The sequence below is a fragment of the Peromyscus leucopus genome, chromosome 4 (assembly GCF_004664715.2).
Source record: "Peromyscus leucopus breed LL Stock chromosome 4, UCI_PerLeu_2.1, whole genome shotgun sequence".
NCBI lineage: Eukaryota > Metazoa > Chordata > Mammalia > Rodentia > Cricetidae > Peromyscus > Peromyscus leucopus.
The window spans coordinates 146,163,539-146,188,210 of record NC_051066.1 but is presented as its reverse complement, the minus strand read 5'-3'; the positions used below and the strand labels follow the sequence as shown (position 1 = coordinate 146,188,210).

Sequence of the window (24,672 nt, the reverse complement as noted above, 5' to 3'; positions counted from 1 at the left end):
TTTTACTTTCTACCATCTCTCAATATCATCATATTATCATCCATCAAGCGATTAGTTCATTGAAAAGTCAGAGCCTTTATGATCTAGTCACTTCCCCAAAAGCTCCAGCTCTCAATACTGCTCTATTGGAAACTAAGCCTTCAACACAAACCTTTTGGGTGAGCTACCTTATGTCTAAACCTTATGTCTAAACCATGACATGTGCCCTCTTGCAGTTTTCTAGCTATACTGGAGTGCTACTGTTTCACACCTGTATTATCACTCCATCAGCTTTTCCCACAAATATCTTCCATCTTTGGCCTATCTAGGTGAAAGTGGTTTCTCACTCATCTTTTTTTTCTCCCAGTGCTGGAGATTGAACCCAGGCCTTTGATTACACTAGGTAAGCACTCTACTACTGAACATCTCAGTTCTCAACATAGTCCTCATTTGCATTTCTTAGGAATTAGAAGCAGTCTCTTCACAGGTTTCTCATGGCTCTGGTCTTGGACCTTGGTAGACTGTCCTCCAACTATTCATGTGTTCCCTCTTTTAAAAAGTTGCTCATAGTGTTTTTTGCCTTGTACTAAAAGGATTTTTTGTTGTTGTTTGTTTTTAATTTATTGTGTGTGCCATGGTGTTTATAGAACTCAGAGAGCAACTTTGAATAGTTGGTTCTCCCTCACACTTTTACATGGGTTCTGGAGATTGAACTTAGGTCATCAAGCTTGCATAGCAAGTGCCTTTACTGGCTGGATGATCTTACCAACCCAAGATTTTAATTTTATTTACTTATTTATTTTGGGACAGAATATGGTGATATACCTTTAATCTCAACACTTGGGAGACTGAAGAAGGTGGATCTCTGGGTTCAAGGCCAGCCAAGGCTACATAGTCTCAGAACAAAGCAAAACAAAGAGATAGATTTTTTACATTTTTGTTGCGTGTATATATGTCTTTCACCTGCATGTATTCAAGTGTACCATGCTTATGCAGTGCTTATAAAGGTCAGAAGAGGGCATTGGGGCCCCGGAACTGGAGTTACAGGTAGTTGTGAACCACCATATGGATGCTGGAATGAACAAGGGTCCTCTGTAAAAGCAGTAAGTATTCTTCTTTTTTTTTTTTTTTTTTTTTGCTTTTTCCAGATAGGGTTTCTCTATAGTTTTGGTGCCTGCCCTGGATCTCTCTGTGTAGACCAGGCTGGCCTCAAACTCACAGAGATCCGCCTGACTCTGCTTCCTGAGTGTTGGGATTAAAGGAGTGTGCCACTGCCACCCGGCTGCAGCAAGTATTCTTAACCAGTGAGCCATCTCTCTAGCTCCTAATTTTATTTATTTATATTTTAAATTTTGGAGAAAATTTGAGGGAAGGTCTTGCTATGTGGTCCTAACTGGCCTGGAAAGAGCTAAGTAGACCAGGCTTGTCTGGAACTTGTAGCGATTCCCCAGTTTCTGCTCTTGAGTGTTGAAATGATAAGTATATGTTTTGTGTATGTGTATGTGTACCCATGTGCACAGATATAGAAGTCAGAGGACTTCCACATATGGATGTCAGAGGACTAAGTTCTGAGGATTGATCTGAGGTTGTCAGGTTTGGCAATAAGTGCTTTTACCTACTGAGCTGTGTCACTGGCCCTGGCTTCTATTTTTGTTTGTTTATTTTGAAATAGGATTTCTTATAGCCCAGGCTGGCCTCAAGCTACTATATTTCTAAGGATGATCTTGAACTTCTGATTATTCTGCCCTCTGGTAATACAGGCATGTACCACCATGCCCAGTGTTACGTGTTACTAGGAAGTCACATGCTAGGTAGGCACTCTACCAGCTGAGATGCATCCCATCCCCAAGTATTTTTATTTTTAAGCCAAAAGTATCCTTCTTTTGTGATTCTGGATTTTGTATATAAGAAAAACCTTGACCATTTTATAACTACTACTACTAATCCTTTTCTTTTAAAAATTTTAATACTATAGGGTTTCACCTTTGCCTTTGCTTTTGGTTTGCTCATAATTTATTTTGGTATAAGATAAGGGTTGGTCAAGATTAATTTTTTTTTCCTCTTTCAAAAATTTTGTATTTTTTGAGTATATGGCTCAGAACATTTGCCTAGCATGCTTGGGGGCCTGAGTTTGCTCTCTAAAACTGTATAAAAGGTATATTTTTTTAGCAACTTTGTATAACAGTATAAAATTATTATATTGGAAATAGAAAACTTTATTAAATAAAGAAATAATGCTTTTGAGTACCCACATGAATGTTTGTTGCTTCTATAAATTCCTCACATTGGCTTTGCTTGTCCATGCCTTTCTTGGCACTGGTGGAAGGCAAAAATGGAACAGAGAATGCAAGCTACATGTTCTCCTGAGGGTGGCATAAGTACTTGTCTGTGCATTCTTCTCTGACTGCATAGCCACCACAATTTCTGAATAAAGATAGCAAAGTATAATTGGTTTGTTAGCAATGAGATTCATCCTTTCACATTCTAGGTATGCCAGGGGCTGCAAAATGTGCACTTGCTGATTCTGATGTTCTTTTTCTTTGTCTACCAGGGGTGACTTGACAGAAGATAACATGGAAACAGAAAATGCAGCAGCTGCAGCTGCTGCAGCCTTTACAGCCTCCTCACAGCTCAAGGAAGCCGTGTTAGGTAGGAAACCCTAATGACTGGGAAGCAGCATTAGGTGGGAAGCCTGCCTTCTTCCTACTCTGTTGGTTTTGAGGACAGGACAGTCCCACAATTGAGTTAACAGCAAGGGCTAAGTAGGCCCTTGTTTGGGCTGTTCCCCAACATATAAGAGACCAGGTCCCAGGTCTTCTTAAGAGGGAGGGGCACATTGTATCTTAAATGGGAACGACTTCTACCAGCACTGGTGGGAAAAGAAAGAAGAGTCATCTCAAATTTTGCAGCTTTCTCCTCTTTTGTATTTTGTTGTCTTGCCACTGTCTCCCCGTTTCCTTTGTCTACAGTGAATGATTGTAGGTGCTCATTTATTATCTATGGGACCTTGTGTCAGTCAGATTAAAGAATTGGAATGCCTAAGACATGTTTCCCTAGCAGTGTTTCAACTATGGCTTGATTTTGTCTTCTAACATGGCTCTTCAATTGGCCATTGTTTAATGAGCTTATATTAATATTGTGGTTAATAGTTACTGATATATAGTCTTTTTTGTTGATTCATCTGAAATTCTCCATGGGCTTGATGGGAACCTTGCTTCTGGGCTCTGTTTCAGGCCTTCTTAGGTCTCAGTTTGGTTTCAGATTGGCAAAGCAGGAAGTTCTTTGGAAAGTTTGTAACTGATTTTCTCTTTCTACTTTTTCTTGTCCATGTGTCTGTGAGAAGTGAAGATGGCTGAAGAGGGGGAGAACTTAGAGGCTGAAATTGTGTACCCCATCACTTGCGGAGACAGCAGAGCTAACCTCATTTGGAGGAAGTTTGTGTGCCCTGGCATCAATGTGAAATGTGTTCAGGTGAGGGTCAGGTGAGGCGCACACCTTTACCTGCACTTCCTCCTGCTTGGGTGTTGGGGGCTGCAGTGTCCTATGCAGGACACTCCTCTGGAAGAAAGCTGAGTCTCATGGGCCTGGGGAGACAGAGGAGGCACAGCAGATAACCTCTAGGAATAATGAATACAGTGAGAAAAAGCCTCCAGCAAGAGTAATTTAATTTCTGCTGAGGTGAAGCAACAGAGACAGGTTGGCGAGAAGACATACCTAATTTGAAGGAGGTTAAGTTTATGGCAGTTCATTTCATGTCGTTTTTCTTATTTATATTAAGTACACTTACTTCTGTTAGGTATATGGTAGAAGCTATGGCCTCTGAGTTGCAGATGGCTTTGTTTGACAGACTGAGGTATGCTCTGAAGAGACCTCATTTAGTAGCTAGGGGATATTGAGTGGGAAAGGTATTCTATTTCTGGCACCATGGTAGGTTAGTACCTAAACTCATTTTGTATTGAAACAGCCCAAAATTCACACTAAGGTATATTCATAAAGCTGGTTTGAATTTTTTAATTTATTCTATTTTATATATGAGTGTTTTGCTTTCATGTATGTATGTGCACCACATGCATGCCTGGTGACTGAGGAGGCCAGAAGAGTACATCAAATCACAACTGGAGTTATGAATGATTGTGATCTACCATGTGGATGCTGTGAATTGAATTTAGGTCCTCTGCAAGAAAACAAGTACTGTAACCACTGAACTACCTCTCCAACCCCCTTCCCCCTCCCATAAAGCTATCTTAAGTTGGCAAAAATTAAAAGTTATTAGTCCCAGGATCAAAGTATGGGTATAGTGCCGAGACAGAATGATGAGTCTTGCTCTTGCCCAAGATATGAGTCATCTAAGTTTTGTCTGCTGAAGACAAAAAGGTAAAACCTGGGGTTCTTCATAGCTTGTGTTTAGAGAGGGGCTGGTCTCTAAAATTGATACTGATGAGACTCATGACATCAGCCCACCTCTGCCCACCCTGAGCAGAATGCTGGCACTCCCAATTTAAGCAATGAGAATAGAAGCTTGCTCTCTAGAACACTGACCTGTGACAGTATGGTTAGAACCTCCATCAGAGGATAGCTTGGTTTTAAGTAATTTCTAGGCTGACTTCTCCCACAATTTGACAGAAATAGTTGAAAAATCCTTTTTGAAGAAATCCATTTACCTTATGTAATTTCTACAAAATTCTAAGTCAGGAACAGGTAGGGAGTACCTCACAGAAAAAGAAAACCAAAGCACTCGACACAAGAGAGCAAGGTGCCTTGGATGAGCATGTGAAGAAACATTGGGCAACAGAATCAGCTCATCACTGGGATTCCAGACATGAACCACTGTACTGGGATTTTTATGTTGGTGCTGGGGATCCAAACAGATTCTTTATGTTTATGCAGGAAGCACTTTACCAATTGAGCCATCCCTTAACTCCAAATAATTATTAATTCATCTCAAATAATAAAAGATAAGCCTGAATATGTGTAAAGCATGAGCAAATTTGACAAAAACATTAGCTAGAAATGAATAGATTTAAAACTAAATATTTGATTGATTTGTTTCAGAGATTAGACATAGCTGAAGAGATGATTAGTGAACTGGAGGATAGAATCAAAAACTTCATTCAAATCTCAGTTCATAGATACGAGAAATTGGCAGATAGAAGCAGGAGAAAAAATACAACATGTCTGTCTTCAAGGAAGGAGCCTGAAGACTTCATGAGGAGGCAAGACTGCTGTCCATCTTTTGAAAGACCTGAATGATCCCCAGATGAACAGAAAGGCTCCCATCTGGAATAATTTAATGTTAAAATAAATTAACATCAGGCTGGAGCTCAGTGGCTGATCACTTGTTTAGCATGTATAAGGCTTGGAGTTTAATCCTAGCAAGACAAGAGAGAAATAAGTAGTAATACATGCGTAAGATAAGGTTCCTCTTATCTTTTCAGTTTATTGCATAAATGTTTTATACTAAGTTAAAAAGCAGACTCCATGTGATTATGACATAAGCTGTGATGCTTTTAAATTTGTGTCAAGGGACAGAAGGGAAATTCTATGCCTTACAAGGAAATCTTGATTTAACCTTTCATGAACTACAAACATCTAAAACAGTGGTCCTCAATCTTCCTAATGCTGTAATCCCTTTAATACAGTTCTTCATGTTGTGGTGACCTCCAATCATAAAATTATTTTCATTGCTACTTTATAATTGTAATTTTGCTACTGTTATGAATAATAATGTAAATGTCTGATATGCAGGGTTTCTGATAATACAAACCCTGTGAAAGGGTTAGTTGATATCCAAAGGGGTCTTGACCTGCAGGTTGAGAATCACTGATCTAAAGCCTACGAGCCTTTAGCTGATCATCCTTAGCAAGTTCAATCTCTGCCAAAGAGCTGACAAATGTTCTTTTACTGGTTACCCTGTAGCTGAGTTATTTCATTTGTATTCTGGATGTTGAACTCTGGCATTATTGCAGGCAGATTTCTTCTTAAATTCCTTTACTACAGGCTGGGGATATAACTCTTTGCATATGTATGGAAGCATGTGCGCGCGCACATACACATACACACACACACACACACACACACACACACACACACACACACACACAACTTGTCTGCAAACAAAAGACCCTAGATTCAATTTCTAGTACCACCTAAAAAAACGAACAAATAAAAACATCTTTGTCCTAGGAAGAAGGCTTGGTTAGTAAAGGGCTTGCTATGCATGCAAGAGGATCTGAGTTAAAATCCCTAGCACCCTTGCGAATTTGCTATGAGATTGTGTCTCCTAGTATTATCAGAGGCTACACTCATAAAGTCTCACCAACATGACTGCTCAAATATTAGCTGAACAAGGATGAGCATGCCAAACTGTATGGAGAAAATCCATGAAGCCTCGACCCTATACAAAGAACTGTAGGCAACTGAGGAAGCTGGGAGTGGAAGAGGTGGTCTTCCCCAGGGAAGATCACACCAATTGGTTGTCCAGTGCCAAAGTCAGTTAAGAAAACATACATACCAATAACATTATATGGACTGAACAGGTTATATTTAGAAATATATATGTATATACATAGGCATGAAATAACAATTAGTGGAAAAAGAGGCCGTAGATTTGAAGGAGAACAAGGAAGGTTATTTGGGAGGATTTAGAGGGAGGAAAGGGAACGGAGAAATGTTGCAATTAAATTATAATTTTAAAATCCCCCCCCTCAGAAAAACAACCCTTTTAGCTGGGCAGTGGTGACACATACCTTTAATCCCAGCACTCAGGAGGCAAATGCAGGCAGACCTCTGTGAATTCAAGGCTAGCCTCATTTACAAAGTGAGTTCCAAGGCAGCCAGGCCTCACAGAGAACCCCTGTCTCAAAACAAAACAAAACAAAAAACAAAACAAAACAAAACCAAAAACAAACAAAAGCATCATGATGCATACTGTCTTCCCAACACTATGGAGACAGAGGCAGTGGGACTTGCTGACTAGCTAGTCTTCCAAATTGGTGAGGTCCAGGTTTGGTGAATATCTTAGTTACTTTTTTATTGCAGTGAAGAGACACCATGATCAAAGCAACTTATAAGAGAAAGAATTTATTGGGGCTCATAGTTCTAGACGGTTAGAGTCCGTGGTCATCATGGTAGGGAACATGGCAACAGGTAGGAAGGCATAGCACTGGAACAGTAGCTAAGAACTTACTTACATCCTGAACTACAGGTATACTGAAGAAAGAGAGAGAGAGAAAGCTAAGTGGAATGGTGTGAACTTTTGAAAAATCAAAGCCCACCCCCAGTGACACACTGTCTCCAAGGCCATTTCTTCTAATCCTTCCCGAACAGTCCCACCAACTGGGGACTGAGTTTTCAAATATATTAGCCTATGGTAGATATTCTCATTCAAACCACATATGGTCTCTATACGTGTGTATAAACACACACACACACACACACACACACACACACACCCAAAAAAATTCCTTACTAGTTCTTTTGATTTTATTCATCAGTGATCCCTTAGACAATAGTAAGGGTCCTCCTGCATTTTTCTGTTAATTTTCCTACAGATATAACTCAGTGTTAATAGGAAGCTAGTCATGATCTTTACTTGTATTGACAGTGAATTCAAAAGAGTGTAGGATATGGATAGTGTACATGCAACACAATTTCTTTTCCTCTGTAGAATAGTTTGTGGAAGGTACTGCAAGAAAAGACAGACAGAAGTTGGGATAGAGTGTTAAGAAGAAAGGGGCATGAAGAGGCTACTGAGTCCTCAGCAATGGCTTAATGACTGGGAAATAAAGTTTATTACAACATATTTCATGTAGTTTTTCTTATATTAAGTACACTTCTGTTAGGTGTGTGCAGAGAGAGAAGTGTTGTTTTCATGAGAATGTCTACCAGTGAATATGGAAGGAGTGGTGGACTAGGAAATCTAGCTGTGAAGTGGAGTAAGGAGCAGTCAGAGCATCCCTTCTAGATCACACACTAACACAGAGTGATGTGGCTGCAGTGAAGCTTTGAGATCCTTCCCTGTCCAGGGGGCCAATGTCTATATCCTTGGCTTTAGGATAAGCAACTGTCAAGATGGAATAGAATTCCTTGGGTAGGCAACCATTGAACTGATAGAACCCATGGGTAGGAAATCCTAGGCATTCCTGCCCAAAACTCACAGCCTAACTTTACTCCTGAGAAAAACTTCAAATACAAATTAGGAGACAGAACTATAATAAAATACCTAACCTGCAGGACCAGGCATCATGGTACCTGCCTTTAATCCTAGCACATGGAGACAGAAACAGGTGAATCTCTATAGTTTCCAGGTCAGCTTGGCCTACATGGAAAGTTCTTAGCCAGCCAGAGCTAGACAGTGAAACCCTGCCTTTAAAAACACAAAACCATGAGGAGGTGCTTAGTCTTACTGCAGCTTAATACCCATGTTGTTGATATTCACGGGAGACCTGCCCTTTCCTAAACAGAAATGGAGGAAGAGTGGATTGGCAGGGGAAACAGATGGGGGATGGAGGGGAGGAACTGGGAGGAGAGGAGGGAAGGGAAACTGATGCTGGAGTATAAAATAAATTTATTAAAAAAAAAAAAGAAAAAGATCAGCCATTAGATACATGTACCAAAATCCATCAGGCCCTGAAAGGAAAATCTATAATTAAGGACCACCTCCCTTTCCACTGTGGAAACCCTCTGAGGCATTTGACAAAATTGTTGCTTTTAAGTTTGCTTTGTGAAAGACTTGGTGACTCCTAACCCTCAAGTGTTGTTCTCTGACCCATCATTTTTCTTCCCCATTTGGCATGTTTACTTGAAGTAAATGCCAGGGTCAGAGGGCAGAGCAGATGTGTGGAGGGACAGTTTTGTCATAAAAGCAATAAAGAGTGAGTGGGTGCTTTAAAAACAAAACAAAACAAAACCAGCTGGGCAGTGGTGGCACACACCTTTACTAGCATTCCAAGGCAGAGGCAGGCGGAACTCTGAGTTGGAGGCCAACCTGGTCTACAAAGTGAGTCAGCCAGAGCTATTACACAGAGAAAGCCTGTCTTGAACACCACCCTCAAACAAAACAAAAAAAACAAAGTTGGAAAGATGACTCAGTAGTTAAGATATCTAAGTTCAGTTTCTAGTATCCACATGGCAGCTCATAACCATCCTGTAACTCCAGTTCCAGGGATCCTATGCTCTCTTCTGACCTCAGGCACCAGGCATACACGTGGTGCACATACATATATACAGATAGAACAGTCATACACATAAAGTAAAATTAAAAACAAAACAAAAGCCTGACCTGTGTGCTTCAAAAATGCAAAGGTAAAGAAAAATAAAAGCAGATTGGGAGGTGGTTTTATGAAGGACTCTAATAAACCTTGTAGTCATTCTTATATCAAGACAAAACAGGGAGAAAGGCTATAATCAGGACAGTTGGTGTATTTGAATATGGACTGCAGGTGGACACTAATAATGTACTGATCCTGATCTGGGAAAGTGTTTCTTGATTGTGTCAGAGTACCTTGTTCCTAGGCAGTCTGTGTCTATTACTATGGGGTCAAGAGTCAAGGGTCTTGCTGGGGGGTGGTAGCTAACACCTTTAGTCCCAGCACTTGGGAGGCAGAGGCAGGCAGATCTCTGTGAATTCGAGGCCAGCCTGGTCTACAGAGTAAGTTCCAAGACAGCCAAAGCTGCACAGAGAAACCCTGTCTCGAATTAAAAAAAAAAAAGAGGGGGGGAAGGGAGTCGAGGGTCTCACCAGTCCAGAACACATGCATATACATGTCTGTGTAGATGGCGGTGGTGCAGAAGGGCTAAGTGAAATAGCTGTGATTCTGAAGAAAGTGTAGTGGATTTCCTGGAATACCTTTGCAATTATTCTGTAAGATTAATTATATCAAAATAAAAAATAAGTATCCCACAGATAGCATCACAGTAAAGCACTAGAATTATAGGAGCAAAGAAGATATTTAAAATGGCTTGAAAGTTGGAGATGTAGCTCAGTGGTAAAATACTTGCCTAGCATGTGAAGGCCCTGGTTTCAATCCCCAGTACAAAACAACAAGGGCCAGGCATGATGGTACATACATTTAATCCTAGCACACACTCAGGAAACAGAGACAGGCAGAATTCTGAGTTCAAGGTCAGCCTGGTCTACATAAAGAATTCCAGCCAGGACTGCATAGTGAGACTGTATCTCTAGCAAATAAACAAACAAAATTTCCCCAAATAAAGATGGCTAAAGAGCAAGGAAGATTGCTCAGGAGAAGCCAGAGGTTACATAATGCAAGATTCTCTATGATAAGAGAGATGATTGTAAAGTTATTTCTGAAAATAAGTATGAAATAGATATTTTTCAGGAAAAACTAAATTGTCATCAGTATATCTTCTGCAAAGGATGCTCTGGATATGTTTCATGCAGAGGAAAAGAGATTCCAAACAGAAATGTAGGATACAAAGAGGAGTGGAGGGTAAGAGATATGAGGGCAGATTCTACGTGGTCAACTGGCAGCATGGAAATGAAATGTTGGGTAGCCAGGCATGGTGGCAAATGCTAATAGTAATCTTAGCACTTGAGAGGTTGAAGCAGGAGGATGGCTGTGAGCTTGAGACCAGCCTGGATTACATAGCAATTACCAGGCCAGCCATGGCTACATAGCAAGATCCTATCTCAAAAATAAATAAGTAAATAAATAAATAAAAGGAGGAATTACACAGTGGTGCTCAGTGGTTGGTAGGCTTTGATAGCCAACCCATGATATACTCGGGGCCCAGCATAGAGCATGCAGAGAAGAAATAGAGATAGCCACCATCCCACATGAGGGTAGGAAAGGAAAGGGGTAACAAATAGAATTGGTTCCTAGAACCAAGTGTTGGACTTGAACGGGATCAAGCCAGGAAGGCAAGGTCAGATGAGCAGAGGTAATTGCAGAATGAAGGGCTGGATGCTGGGTACTACAGTAGTCTTCCAGTTCTGCCCTGATCAGCAATGTGAAGAGAGTTCTTTGCTGTTGCTCTGGATTACAAAAGCTGCACTGGTTCTTGGGGAATTTAGCTACATCATTTCTATCAGCAGATGGCCATTGCAGTTGTGATTGATCATGACAGTTGTGACCATGCTACCTGCAGAAGTCCTCTATGCTTAAGAAGTGGAATTCTGAAAAGAGGTGGTTTCTGGAGCCCTGGAACTGGTTCATCTGAGCTTTATTTTCATTCTTTAGTTCTAGTAGTTGCTTGCTTCAGGACACTGAATAGTATGTTTACCTTTTCAAGCTTTTTGCCCTAGTAAGTCCCAGAACAGTGTTGAATCAAGAGGGCAATTCTCTTGACTTTGAGGTGGATATGTATGAGCACTATGCAAGGCAGGGCACTGTGCATCTTATGTTTCTGTGGCTTCTTAGGCAAGGGGCCATTCACATCATAGGCAGGCTATTTGCTTATGTCTTGATTAATACTACATTTTTCTGATGTGATAACGGGTGCATATCACTTAAGGAATAATCTATAAGTGACTTGCTGTGTCTTTCTGGTGGGAGAGTACACCAGAAGCTTTCTCTGCTGTGGTCTGCCCCCTCATCTGGCACATAGTACACTTTTTTGGGGCTACAGCATGCTAAGTATCAGGTAAAGAGCTGGCCTTTACCCTGGCCCCTGGCTACTGGGGCATATTCCAATGAAGGACTGTATCAGAGTGTTCTGTACTGAGGCCTGTGACTGGTAGAGCCATGTCATTCCTTCCTATGAACCCCTGGTGCAGGCTGGAGTTGGAAGGGAGAATGGGTTGTGCTATAGTTTCACCAGGCCTGTGTCAGTCTGAGAAGGTCCTGTACTTCTGTGCTTCTTTCTAGTACGATGAACATGTGATCAGCCCAAAGGAGTTTGTGCACCTGGCAGGGAAATCTACCTTGAAGGATTGGAAGAGAGCCATCCGGATGAATGGCATCATGCTCAGGTGGGCATCTGACCAGCTTGAGATGATGGGAGGGAAGGGGTGGGGTTCACAGCCATTGCTTTTTCATTTGGCTTTGGATCTTTGAAGATGAATTATTTGAGTTTTATTTTAATTTCCACTAATTCTTTACTTGGTGGTGGTGGTGGTGATGTATATTTTGAATGTATTAAAAATTAAGGCTATAACCTGGTGTTTTTACATAGATGTTTAATTTTTTTGACAGTGTTTTATGGGACCCTTCTGTCTTTTTTATTACTTTTTATGAAAGTCCCTTGTGAAGTACACAGGTACTTAGGACATGCCAGGCTTACATACTTTATGACCTAAGAGCCATACTCGTTTCTGTGTATCTGGAGACTGGCAAGCTCTCCTAGGGGGTGTTCCATCAACCAGCTACCTCACTTCCTAAGCACTCCCTAAGGTACACTATTTTGTGTCAGAGTAGTCAACTCTGGGTGCTTTCTCATAGCTCTCAGCCTTATACCTCTGAGAAACCCTCTGTTTTCTAAAATAGGTCTGACGGGATAGCTATTGAGACCACAGGCTGAGAGAAGTGTGCTAGGATTGCCTGAGGCCACCACTGCCCATAGGCTGAGTGAAACTAGAGCATCTGGCCTTATGTTTATGGGTTATGATAGTCTGGCTGAGACTGGTGGAATTTTGATTCAAGACCTCAAAGAGGCCAGAGGGAGTACTTAGAAGGGAAGACTCTGGTAGGTGAGAATAAGTGACTGTAGCCTTAGAAATTGTTTTTTGAGGAATTCCTTTCCTGTCCTTCCAAAAAGCAAAGCTTCCCCTGGAAATGATCTTAATTCCCTGCCCCAGGACTGAGTCACTCACCACCTTTGTCAGCTGTGGGTCTGCCCCCAGGTCCACCATCACAGTATGGATACTTGCTAGCCAGTGCCTGTAGCACGGATCTTAAAAGGTCTTACTAGTAAAAACGAACATGGAGCCAGGTATTGGGGTGAACACTGAAAGATCAGAGAAACAGAACTGGCCACAGCTAACCTTATCTGGCCAGTTCCTCAGCTGATCCTGTTTCCTCAGACTGGAAGCCTCTGAGTTGTCATCCAGAATGAATCTCAGCTGAACTGCTGCTAAAACCCTAAAAGCTTAACCAGCTCTAGTTCCTGGTCCTCATGCCTTATATACCTTTCTGCTTCTTGCCATCACTTCCTGGGATTAGAGGCTCACTTCCTGGGATTAAAGGCATGAGTCACCATGCCTGGCTGTTTCCAGTATGGCTTTGAACTCACAGAGATCTAGATGGATCTCTAATTTAGGATTAAAGGTGTGTGTGCCACCATTTTCTGGCCTCTATATCTAGTGGCTGTTCTGTTCTCTGACCCCAGATAAGTTTATTAGGGTGCACTATATATTGGGGAACACAATACCACCACAAGTGCCTTCATCTCCTTCTATGGACAGAATGCTGTGTAGGTGGCTTGAGGTGGCTGTGCCACCTGTACTGTACTTGTATTTGAGTTTTCTGCATAGTGAAAATTGCAGCCCATCGCCTACCTCAGAGGAGCCTAGCCCTAATGGCACCTCTGCTGGAACCTACCCACTGCAGTTGGACAGTCGAAGTCACAGTGGTAGATGAGGTATTTTCAGTTAGGTCTCACCTGGATTGCTCTGGCTTCTCCGCAGGAAGATCATGGACTCTGGGGAACTAGATTTCTACCAGCATGACAAAGTCTGCTCTAATACCTGTCGCAGCACAAAGATTGACCTCTCAGGGGCCCGTGTGTCCCTGAACAGCCCCACATCCACAGAGTACATCCCACTCACACCAGCTGCAGCTGATGGTAGGTACAAGAGGCTGCCAGTCTTGCAGGTCATTTCAGCTCTCCTGACCAGCCCTCACTGGGTACCATATACCTTGTCTGTTCTCCAAGAACACTCCTTCCACAGGGCCCTACAATGTTGAGTCAGCCTTCTTCCTTGTATTCTTCCTGGAAGCACACCTGGGGATTTGTTGGGTTTGCTAATGGGGGATCTTTTGTTTATTTGTTTGCTTGTTTTGTTTGTTTTTCGAGACAAGGTTTCTATATGCAGCCTTGGCTGTTCTGGAACTCACTCTGTAAACCAGACTGGCCTTAAATTCATAGAGTGCTAGGATTAATAAAGGCGTGCACCACCACTGCCTGGCTGCTAATGGGGAATTTTAAAGCATCTTCAGTTATTTTCATTTTAAGATAGTATTTCACATATAGAGAGGATATAAAGAATGGTTAAGAATAACCTGTGTCTCTAGGCCTGCTGTCGATCACTCAAGGCCTAAAGTAGAGATACATTTTCCTTGGTGCTTGGTGACTTTTCAGACCTTTTACTGGTATCTGGATGCAGGTCTTTCCTGCTATTTGGATTTTTGGTGACAATTTAGGATATTCTTCTCTGTTAATATCTGTTGTTCAAATGTTAAAATGGTCTTTTAATAAAAACCCAGAGCCAGATATCAGGGTGAAAGTTGAAAGATCAGAGAAGCAGAGCAGGCCACCTCTTAACTTACCAATTCCTCAGCCTGCAAGAGCCTCAACTGGTAGGCCTTTAGCCGAAAAGGCTTTAGTTCCTGTCCCTTCATGCCTTATATACCTTTCTCCACCCACCATATCACTTCCTTTTTAGTGCTGGGATTAAAGGCATGTAACTACTAAGTATTGGGATTAAAGGTGTGTGCCACCACTGCCCAGCATCTATGTTTAATCTAGTGGCTTGTTCTCTTCTCTGATCTTCAGGCAAATTTATTAGGGTACACAATATATATCACCACAGATATCCATCCTTCAGAGCTGTAGAAAGATTGACTCTTTTCTTTCTTTTTATTCATTCATTCATTCAATTTGGTTTTTCAAGACAAGATTTCTTTGTTTAGCCCTTGTCATCCTGGAACTAGCTTTGTAGACCAGGCTGGCCTTGAACTCACAGAGTTTCACCTGCCTCTGCTTCCTGAGTGCTGGGATTAATAAAGGTGTGTGCCACCACCATCTGGCAGTTTTCTAGAATTCTATCCAGTTCTGAGTGAGGTATTTTGAAAACTGAGGTGAGAATGAAGTTGGGTCCTGAGCTCCTTATTGTGAAATTGGGCTGTGTTATCTTTCTGTCAGTGTCACTGACCGCCCTAAGCTATCGTTCTACAATGTTAAGCTGGCATGCGCTTCCATGTGATCAACTATGTATGCCCTTGCTGTTTAACCAGACCAACTGAAGATCCTCATCTGGGGATGGGGGAAGAGAGTGAGGCCCTATGAGTTCTGCCCTATTTTCTTTTCAAAGTGCTTCTTTGCAGACTGGTTGGTCAAGATTAGGCAGAGTCAGGGTTAGGATTCAGCTCTTTTGATAGTACTGAATTCTCTTGAGAAACCCAGGAACACCCAGGGTCATAGGGACTGACCTTTGTCAGCTCTTCCCTCAGTCCATGTTTATGGTTTACCATGATTTGAGGGTGTCTATTGCTTAGCTCCTTTCTGGACCCAAAGCACCAGGTATACTAGGAGGTCAGGACAGAGCTCTTCTGGGGACACACATCAGAATGAAAGGCAGTGTGGGGAGTGAGTGGTCCAGGTCTTGGTGGCTGTCTTGGCTTGCCTTATTAAAGTTAGTCACAGCCCAACAGAGGCTAGTGAGGTGTTTTAAGTATACTTAGAGTTGGCTGAACTATGGGGGTTTGTAGTGTTTCCAACTGATGGTGTGTTTATCAGTGTGTAATCACATCATAACAGGAAGAACACCTACTAGCTTATTCCTGCAAGCCTTAGTGAGATGGTAACCAGCCAGAATGCCAATTTTATGGGATTATTTTGTAGGTCTCATGCCAATATATATATATGCTTTTAAAGTAAATAACCAATAAATAGCAGTTCCTGAAAAAAGAACATTGGTTGTAGGTGAGGTGACAGGTCAGGACAAATAGGAACCACTAGTGCCATCTCCTGACAGCAAGTGGGCTTTCTGAGCCCCCTAAGCAAGGCTGTGATTCCTAGGAAAAGCAGAACTGAGGTTAGGATTTAGCTCTTCTGGTGATTTGGTTTCTTTAGCTTAGAATATTTATGAGCCTTTGGCTTGAATATTGTCTAGCTAGGGAGAGGTATTCCTGTTTAGTTGATTTCAGGCATACAGGACTCACAAGCATTACAACATTGGTAACCCTACTGTGCTGAGGGAGCTGTCAGTGGGAGAGTCTTTTGGCATGCATCCTAAACTTCTGTGGAGCTGGCTCCTCCTACCAGCTGGTCCCTCAGGAACTCTGGGAGGGGCCCAAATTTTTACTAAGTGTTGGCATTATCCTTTTAAGATGCTGTCCTCAACAATTCCATATCTTCTGAAATATAGGTCTGATTCTGAGTCTGCCTCTGAGCTAGGTGTGTGCATGAAGCCATGGTCAGAAACTCCAGAACTTCCAAGTGCAAACTATGTGGACAGTTGGATTTGTAGGTGCCAGATATGAACTTGGGGATATACTAGACTAAAAGTCTGTCTCTTTTAATATTAAAAAAATTGGAAGTATGATGAGTTCTAAGATTACTATGGCATCAGTAAAATTTAGACAAGAGGTAAAGGTGACCCATAGGGCAAGGAGAGGAAAACCAGGTGGGCAGAGAGTTCCCCTGCCAGTTTTCCAAGGCTTAGTCACAGGGGCTTGCACATAGAACCAGAGGAGCAGAATGTTGGGAGCTGCTGAAGTTGGATGATGGCTCAGAGGCTGTTCTTTCTTTGTGTGTTTAAAGATATCTGTGATTAAAAATAAACTCTCTATGAAGTAGAGAGAACTTTGACTAGTACTAGTGTATTGTGCTTCTCAGTTCTGTGAAAATGGGTGGGAAAGAAGGATTCAGATGTAGCCTTGGAAGGATCATCGGGACTTTAGTTCTGGGGGCTGTAATATAGAGCAACACTCACCCACAGCTCTGCCTTACCTGCAGTGAATGGCTCACCTGCTACCATCACCATAGAGACCTGTGAGGACCCTGGTGACTGGACCACAGCCATTGGAGGTATATTCCCCCAGCTTCTTGGGAATACAGGTGGGCCCATGGCAGGAACTATCTACCCATGATCTGATCCTGGCTGAGTTTGGGATCCAACCATTGACCCACTAGACATATGGGCTGTAATATGGAACTCACTGCTTCATGTGCTGGCCTCCTAAGGCGATGTCCTTTACTACTTTCTGTTGTCAATTACTCCATACATCGATTTGTTCCTGCCTGTCTGACTCTTTTTCCATTATAGATGACACATTTGCATTCTGGCGGGGACTGAAGGATGCGGGCTTACTGGATGAGGTCATACAGGAATTCCAACAGGAACTGGAGGAAACCATGAAAGGCCTGCAGCAGCGAGTGCAGGACCCACCCCTGCAGCTCCGAGGTAAATGGGCCTGATTCTCCCTCCTGCTATCCCTAGGTCTTACCATGTAACTGGGATGGAAGCTGAACCTGAACACAGGACCCTACTGTGCTGAGGGGAGCTGTCAGTGGGAGAGTCTTTTGGTATACATCCTAAACTTCAGTGGAGCTAGCTCCTCCCCTTGGCTGGTCCCTCAGGAGCCAGCCCAGCACTGGAGTTCAGAAACTCTGTGAGGGGCCCAGATTTTTACTAAGTGTTGGCATTGTCCCTTTAAGATGCTGTCCTCCTCAACAACATCGTGCAAAACTTTGGCATGCTGGATCTTGTGAAGAAGGTGCTGGCCAGCCATAAATGTCAAATGGACCGCTCTCGGGAACAGTATGCCCGGGACCTGGCAGGTATGCCCAGCAGCAGTGTGGGGTGTGGGGAGCCCATAGGCTCACCTCTCTAGTCATGTGTCCACATACTTCAGTCACAGACACATAGGTGAGCTTTTCATTTGAAGACCAAGAAGTCAGAAGAACATAGGCATCGTACATGGAAAAGTCAATGAAACTCCAGTGGCCGTGGCCGGACTTGCCAGTACAGAAAGGATAGGTCACTCTTTACTGACCTTTTTGTGATGAACCAAGTTTTTTAATTTAAAGGAATATGATGGGGGAATGGAAAAAAACACCTGCTCTAACCAGAGCTGGATTGTCCTGTGGTGTTTGTATATTAATAATAAGTTTTCCCTGGTGTTTTTACTTAAATGTATGCCCTGCATGTGACTGTGTGTGTGTGTGTGTGTCTGTCTGTCTGTCTGTCTGTGTCAGTGTCTGTGTGCAAATAGGCCTTTTACTTGGTTGCTCTTGCCTAACAACAACTTTCATGTGAAACTGAATGGAACACTTTGATGCTGAGGGAAAGGTTTGGCCTAAAAAACTTCCCTTTGGAACTGTGCTCTTGGTCATCCTGAGGACCATTAAGGGACCTACTGCTACCAACCTTTCCTTTGGCAAGCAGCCCTTCAGTCATTCAGGTTGCTGTTGGCTTGTGATCTGCTCACTGATTGTACATGTCTGCATTGTCCCTGTGGGAACACCATCTGTTCCATCTCTGTTCTCCGTGGTGACGCTGTGTATCTCCTGCAGCACTGGAACAGCAGTGTGATGAGCACCGTCGCCGTGCCAAGGAGCTGAAGCACAAGTCCCAGCACCTCAGCAATGTGCTCATGACGTTGACACCAGTCTCCCTGCCATCCCCTATGAAGCGGCCCCGTCTTGCACGCGCTACATCTGGACCAGCTGCCATGGCTTCCCAGGTGCTTACACAGTCTGCACAGATTGCTCTTGGTCCAGGAATGCCTGTGTCCCAGCTGACCAGTATGCCACTTAGCAAAGTGGTGTCTACACTGCCCTCCACTGTCCTGGGGAAGGGTTCTCCTCAAGCTGCCCCAGCCAGTTCACCAGCCTCCCCACTGCTTGGGGGCTACACAGTCCTGGCCTCCTCTGGCTCTACCTTCCCCAGCACGGTAGAGATCCATCCGGACACATCCAGCCTCACAGTTCTGAGCACAGCTGCCATGCAGGATGGCAGTACAGTACTAAAGGTGGTCAGTCCACTGCAGCTGCTCACTCTGCCTGGTCTTGGACCCACCCTGCAGAATGTGGCCCAGGCATCACCTGCAGGCAGCACCATCATGACAGTGCCCACAGCAGCTGCTACTGGACCTGAGGAACACACAGCCACTATTGAGGTGGCTGCTGTAGCAGATGACCATGAGCATAAGTAGCTGGCAGGGAGGGTAAGATCCTTCCAAGTTTGGCTGGCTGCCTCTCCTCAGGCCACTGCAGGCAGAGGCCACTACAGACACAGGCCACAGGACTGGCTCAGCACAGGCAGGTCTGATGGGCTGAACCAAAGAGAGGATTGCCGGATGAATCAAGAGAAGAAAAGGGGGCAGAATGATGCCAGCAACCTGGAAAATCAGTCTTCAGCTTCTAAACTTCCTCCCCTTTTTTCGTGGGAAATACTCTTTTCCATCTGTTGCTTATTAATCCTGTTTACACATTGGGCCTTGAGCAGGAACCAGGGGGGTCAATGACCAGGAGAAGGCCTGGGTGCTTCTGGAACAGCTGCAGAGCCAGCACCAGAGCCCAACTGATCACAGGTCCTAGTGCCTGCACCCCAATGGGGCTGAGCCTGCTGGGTCATTATTGACACATGTCTTGGGCAGCATGCCTGAGTGTGGAAGCCATAGATCCTATGGATTTGGTCTCTTCCCACAGTTCTCTGTAGGTTCAGTATGGCCAGTGTCCATGTTCCTTCACTGTGGGAACATGCCCTGGGGCTGAATGCAGACCCCAGTCAGGACCCTCCCTACCCCACAGGCATTCAGGTGGTGAAGGGATCTCATGGACCTGGTGTGTTCTAGACCCCTTTGCACATGGGCTGCAGGTGTTTTTAAGTAAATTGCTTAGTAGGCTTCTAGGAAAAATTAAATTTATAGTGTTTTCAACCAAAACAATGCTGAGTGCCTAGGCTTCTGAGTCAGTTCTGGGAGGGACCCAGAGCACCTATACATACACCTAGCCAGGTGCTAGAGGTCTTAGGTAGTGTCTTTCCCTGAGAAAGCTCTGGAGGATTTGTATGGAGGTATGCCTGAGATTTGGGGTAGCTCAGATGACTCCCTATGTGCAGCCTGCTCTTATAGTCCCCTATAGTAGCACCCCTAAATTTTCCCTGGAGGTAGAGCAGGGCCTCTCTGGCCAATACTCAGTGTCTCTATCCTGAGAGCTCCAGGGTATGTGAGAAGGCTGTTTAGAGTTGGAGGATCATTCAGCTGGGAGATAGGATCCAGAATGTTCCATGGAAGGCTGTCTGCAGACAGATTTTATAGGTCTGGTTGGGCCCATGCAGGGGGCTGTCCTCTAGGCCAGAGTCCTTGGAGCCAAACAATTCAGGGAACAGAGTTTTGGCCTCTTGGTAAGGTATGTCCTAGGATAGTTCTAAGGTGCCTCTTAAACTTCCTGTTCTGTCAACTGAAGGCTTTCCTTTCAAGGGCCCCACAGTGGGAAGGGACCACTGTCCCATTTATCTGCTTTGAAGGGAACTGGTTAACTTTTTGTCCATCCATCCATCCCCCTTGAGTGCCCAGATCCTTTCACCTTTGCTGAGACTGGGGCCTTGCCTGCCCCTACTCTCACACCATGTCAAGCTACTGAGGTTCTAGCTCTTGTTTTCCTTCTGTTACATCATTGTTCACTGTGGTCATGAATCGGCTGGTTTTGGCAGATGTTTACCTGTTTATGTATATACTCCTTTTTGAAAACTTACTTTGCTTGAGTTACAAGTCCTGTTAAATGCAGCTGTGTGACTCTAGAGGCATTGGGAGGACCAGTAGGGTGGGTACTGCCCAGAAGTCCCTGCTCTACAAGCTAAGACTGTATTAGCGTCACAAATAAAACCTTCTTGCCCTGGGAACCAAGAGCCTTTCCTTGGCACAAGTCCCAGGTGCCATCTGCTTTTTGGGATGTGGGCCAGTTTCCTTTCTTTATAAGAGCAAGGTTGAAACCTTTTAGCCCTTGCCCCTTAGAGCATGGAGGTACTGGTGGAAGATGAAGTTCATTTCAGAGCCATACAAGAATAATCCTCAAATCAGCTTCAGAATTAGTTCACACCACTCATTCCCACTGTCCCCAGAGGCTGTCCATAAGCCCACCCTCCAAGGCTGTTCCTGGCAGGCCAGGGAGGGTTCTGTAGGACAGAGAAGGCCTAATAGTCCCATCTGCATGGAACCTGCAGTTCTTGGGGAGGAAGTGTGATCATTGCCCCACCACTTATTTGCACCTGCCTCTTGTGGTTCCTACTGACTCCTCTGTTGCTGTGTTCCCTGCCCATTGGGCCATTCAGGATCCAGGAAGGAAAGTCTTCCCCTCCACATGCAAACATGGGTGCTTGTGGCTGCTTTCAGTTTTGTTTTCTGAGGAAATAGGACAGGATTTGGTTTTGCAGAGGGTGCAAGCTCCTTTCCATGCCTGCCCAGGAGGCATGCAGGGAAGGGCAAGTTTGAGTTCTTTGAGTTCTACTTTGTATGTTGTTAAGTAAGTATCTGCTTGGTACTTTGATTTAAAATAAAAACACTTTTTTAATTTGTGTGTTTGTCTCTTGTGATGAAAACTATGGGAAACCAAATTTAACTTGTAAAAACATGCCCCTTGTGACAGTGCTAGCTTATTTCAGGTTCTTCACACACATCTGCCACTGAGTCTGACTGTGGCTGAGGTTGGGCGCCAAGGAGCCTTCATAGTGTCCTGAGGTCAGACAGTTTTGTTTGTATATTTGTTTGATTGTTATATTTTTTTGTTGGTGGTGGATTTTTTTGTTTTGTTTGTTTGTTTGAGACAGGGTCTCTCTACATAGCCCTGGCTGTTCTGGAACTCACTATGTAGACCAGGCTGACCTGGAACTCACAGGGATTCCACCTGCCTTTGCTGGGATTAAAGGTGTGCACCACCACACTGTGCTCAAACACTTTTAGTAACACACCAGGTACCATTTGGCTTCCTTGTTTAGTTCAGTGTGTAGGTGTACGCAGTGTAGGTACACCTTTCTTTTGCTGCGTCAGACTTTGCAGACTGGGTGACTCAGAAACAGAGATTCACTACTTGTAAATCAAGACAGACACTGTAGAGCTGTGAGGAACATGGAACAAGGTGAGGATAAGGTCAGAGTAACTCTTCTTCCCCTTGACCCAAAGCTGGAGTTCCAAGCACTTTCTCTAGAGGATAGGGAGGGGCCTTTGCTGTCAAGCTAACCATGTTCTTCCCTTGCTCAGCTTGTTCAAGATCCTTCTTTAGCACTGCTACCCTCCTTAGGAGACCACAGGTATGTGCCGTGATGTGTCACAGCCCGGGTGTGGGTTCACTCAAATTCATGGAAAAAAGACTCAGAGGCACCTTAAGAATGAATCTAGCCTTTCTAGCTGCAGGGGGATCCAGTCTCTAAGGGCTATCCTATCACATCTGTATCCCCTTTTCTTCTTTAGAAAGAAATTGCATTTATAATCAACCCCCTTTAAATAAAAATAAACATTTATAAACAATATTTTGGGAATTTAGGCACAGCTTTTCATAATACTTTCTGCTGATTGGGGGCACTGGCAATCTTATGGGGATCCTGAGAAAATTTAGAATTATGGTCAAGTCTTTTTTTTTTGTTTTTTTGAGACAGGGTTTCTCTGTGTAGCTTTGTACCTTTCCTGGAACTCACTCTGTAGCCCAGGTTGGCCTTGGACTCACAGAGATCCACCTGCCTCTGCCTCCCAAGTGCTCCACCACCGCACAGCCTCTGGTCAAGTCTTGAGGTCTAGTTTGTGAAGCTGCATCATCTCAGCCAGTTGTCTTGAAGCTGTTCTGGATGTTGGATCATCTGGGCCATAGATCCAATTGGAGACCTCTTAGGGGTCTTCCTTGATGGAACCATATTAACCTGGAAGAATCCACTGTTTCTCATTCTCTGTGGAAACAAAAGCAGATCCTCTTTCCCAAAGCAACATATCCTTAGACTCAGATTTTGAAGTCAAGATACCTTTAAAATATATATGTTGGTTTAACTTATAATTTATAATTAAATGTCTTTCTGTAGTTAGTTCATTAACAGTCAAAAAATTCAAAGAAAACACAATATACATAATCCAGGCTCTCTGTGTATTTTCCATCTTTACATAGCTATTTCTTTTATATTACTTTTATTATCTCTTTAAAGATTTTATTTTTTATTTTTTTATTTTTATTTTGCTTTATTTTATAGTATGTTTTATGGATAGCAATACAATTTGCATATTAAATCATACTGTAATAGAGTAGTATGTTATATTTTTTTCCTTTTATTTTACAATGCCATTCAGTTCTACATATCAGCTATGATTTTATTTTTTAAAACTATGTATTTCTATATATAACTGCCTATACTCATTTTCCTCTCTCTTCCAAGCCTACGTATATTTTTACATACACTGTAAACCATTTAGAAGTTTATTCCATCTGAATCTGTCTTATTGTGTATCTGTAATCCTTTTCTGACCAGGAGAGATTTGAAACTGCTAAGCTGGGCAGCAGCTTTGACTGTTGACTCCACCCTATTGGGTTTCCCAACATGGCAGGAGTATGTTTACTGCTATCTCTGAGAGCTATGCTCACCTCCAACTCAGGGAAGTAGTGGTTCTATGCCTCCATCAAGCAGCGTGTAGCCCAGCCCAGAAACCTGGCTTGGAGACACCTCTCTATATGGCGGCAATCTGCCATGCTGTGCTCACGCTCAAATGCCACAATGTTTCTGTCCCACTGCCTGCATGAGAGACACAAACTAGGAAGCTGCTCTTGGCTCCATTTTAGAACCCCTTTTTTAAAGCCTTCTCTGGTTTTAAGTGGAAATTCTTGCCCCACATTGGAACAACAGATGTAGCTGGAAGTTTTCCTGTGTCCCACTGGGTCCCAAACCACTCAGTTCCAAGTAAGCACACAGAAGCTTACATTAATTAAAAACTGTATGGCCTATGGCTCAGGCTCATTATTAGCTAGCTCTTATAACTTAATTCAACCCATTTCTATTAATCTATGTTTTGCCACATGGCTTCATGGCATTACCTGTTCTCTCACATCTTGCTTCTCCTGATGGTGGCTCGCAGCTTCTGACTCTACCCTTCTTTATCTCCATCTTCAGTTTGAATGTACCTCACCATTGGCCAAAGAGCTTTATTTATCAACCAATGAGAGCAACACATATTCACAGCGTACAGAAAGATATCCCATAGCATGTAGGTGCTAACTCTCTGGAGTCAGGCCAGATGTAGCCCAGCAGGAGTGCTGCCACAGGTATATGCCTCTCCTACATCCCACAGAGCAGAGAGGCAGATACCATGTCATGTCACTTAATGAGAGTTGGATAAGGCATAGACTTCCTTAGGGTGGGTTTTGATGGATGTGTGACTTCCTAGTGGAGACCTAAACAAATGTCTGCTTAGCATCTGAAGACTTGCTCTGATTCGATGTTCTTCCATGAGCATGCATCACTGCAATAGAACCTATAGATGGACTGCGTAGAGCCTATAGATGGACTGCAATAGAGCCTATAGATGGGCTTCAATAGAACCTGTAGGTGGGCCATGGGCCCTGCCTATCATTGTGCTTCACGGACCTCCTATTTCCAGCCCACCTACAATCCCTAGAAAATCTGTTGGCATCTCAGATTTAATGAGTCCAAGACAGAATTCACTTTCTCTCCTGAACCTGTTCCTGTTGTTTCTTGTCTCTGGGAAGGATATCACCAGCTACATGTTGCTTAGGCCACCTTTTTGCAATCTCACCTCAGATATCCCCTCCTCGCTAAGCCATACTCTTCCACCTCTCAGGTCAAGAGCATTCACA

General features: G+C 43.4%; 1 protein-coding gene across 2 annotated transcripts in view; it reads left to right on the top strand.

Moving 5' to 3' along the window:
* Gmeb2 (glucocorticoid modulatory element binding protein 2) overlaps window positions 1-21,400 on the top strand; it is a 41,581-nt gene extending 20,181 nt beyond the window's left edge. The window contains exons 3-10 of one of the 2 annotated variants that reach the window (XM_028885275.2): window positions 2,531-2,628; window positions 3,323-3,450; window positions 11,808-11,911; window positions 13,565-13,722; window positions 16,837-16,908; window positions 17,147-17,284; window positions 17,539-17,661; window positions 18,397-21,400. In XM_028885275.2, the coding sequence (XP_028741108.1) occupies window positions 2,531-2,628; window positions 3,323-3,450; window positions 11,808-11,911; window positions 13,565-13,722; window positions 16,837-16,908; window positions 17,147-17,284; window positions 17,539-17,661; window positions 18,397-19,037 (1,462 nt within the window). In that variant the 3' untranslated portion in view covers window positions 19,038-21,400. Of the gene's footprint in view, window positions 1-2,530; window positions 2,629-3,322; window positions 3,451-11,807; window positions 11,912-13,564; window positions 13,723-16,836; window positions 16,909-17,146; window positions 17,285-17,538; window positions 17,662-18,396 lie in introns of those variants that run through there. The other variant, XM_037205488.1, reaches the window with a different exon arrangement.
* The last annotated feature ends 3,272 nt before the right edge of the window (window positions 21,401-24,672 follow it).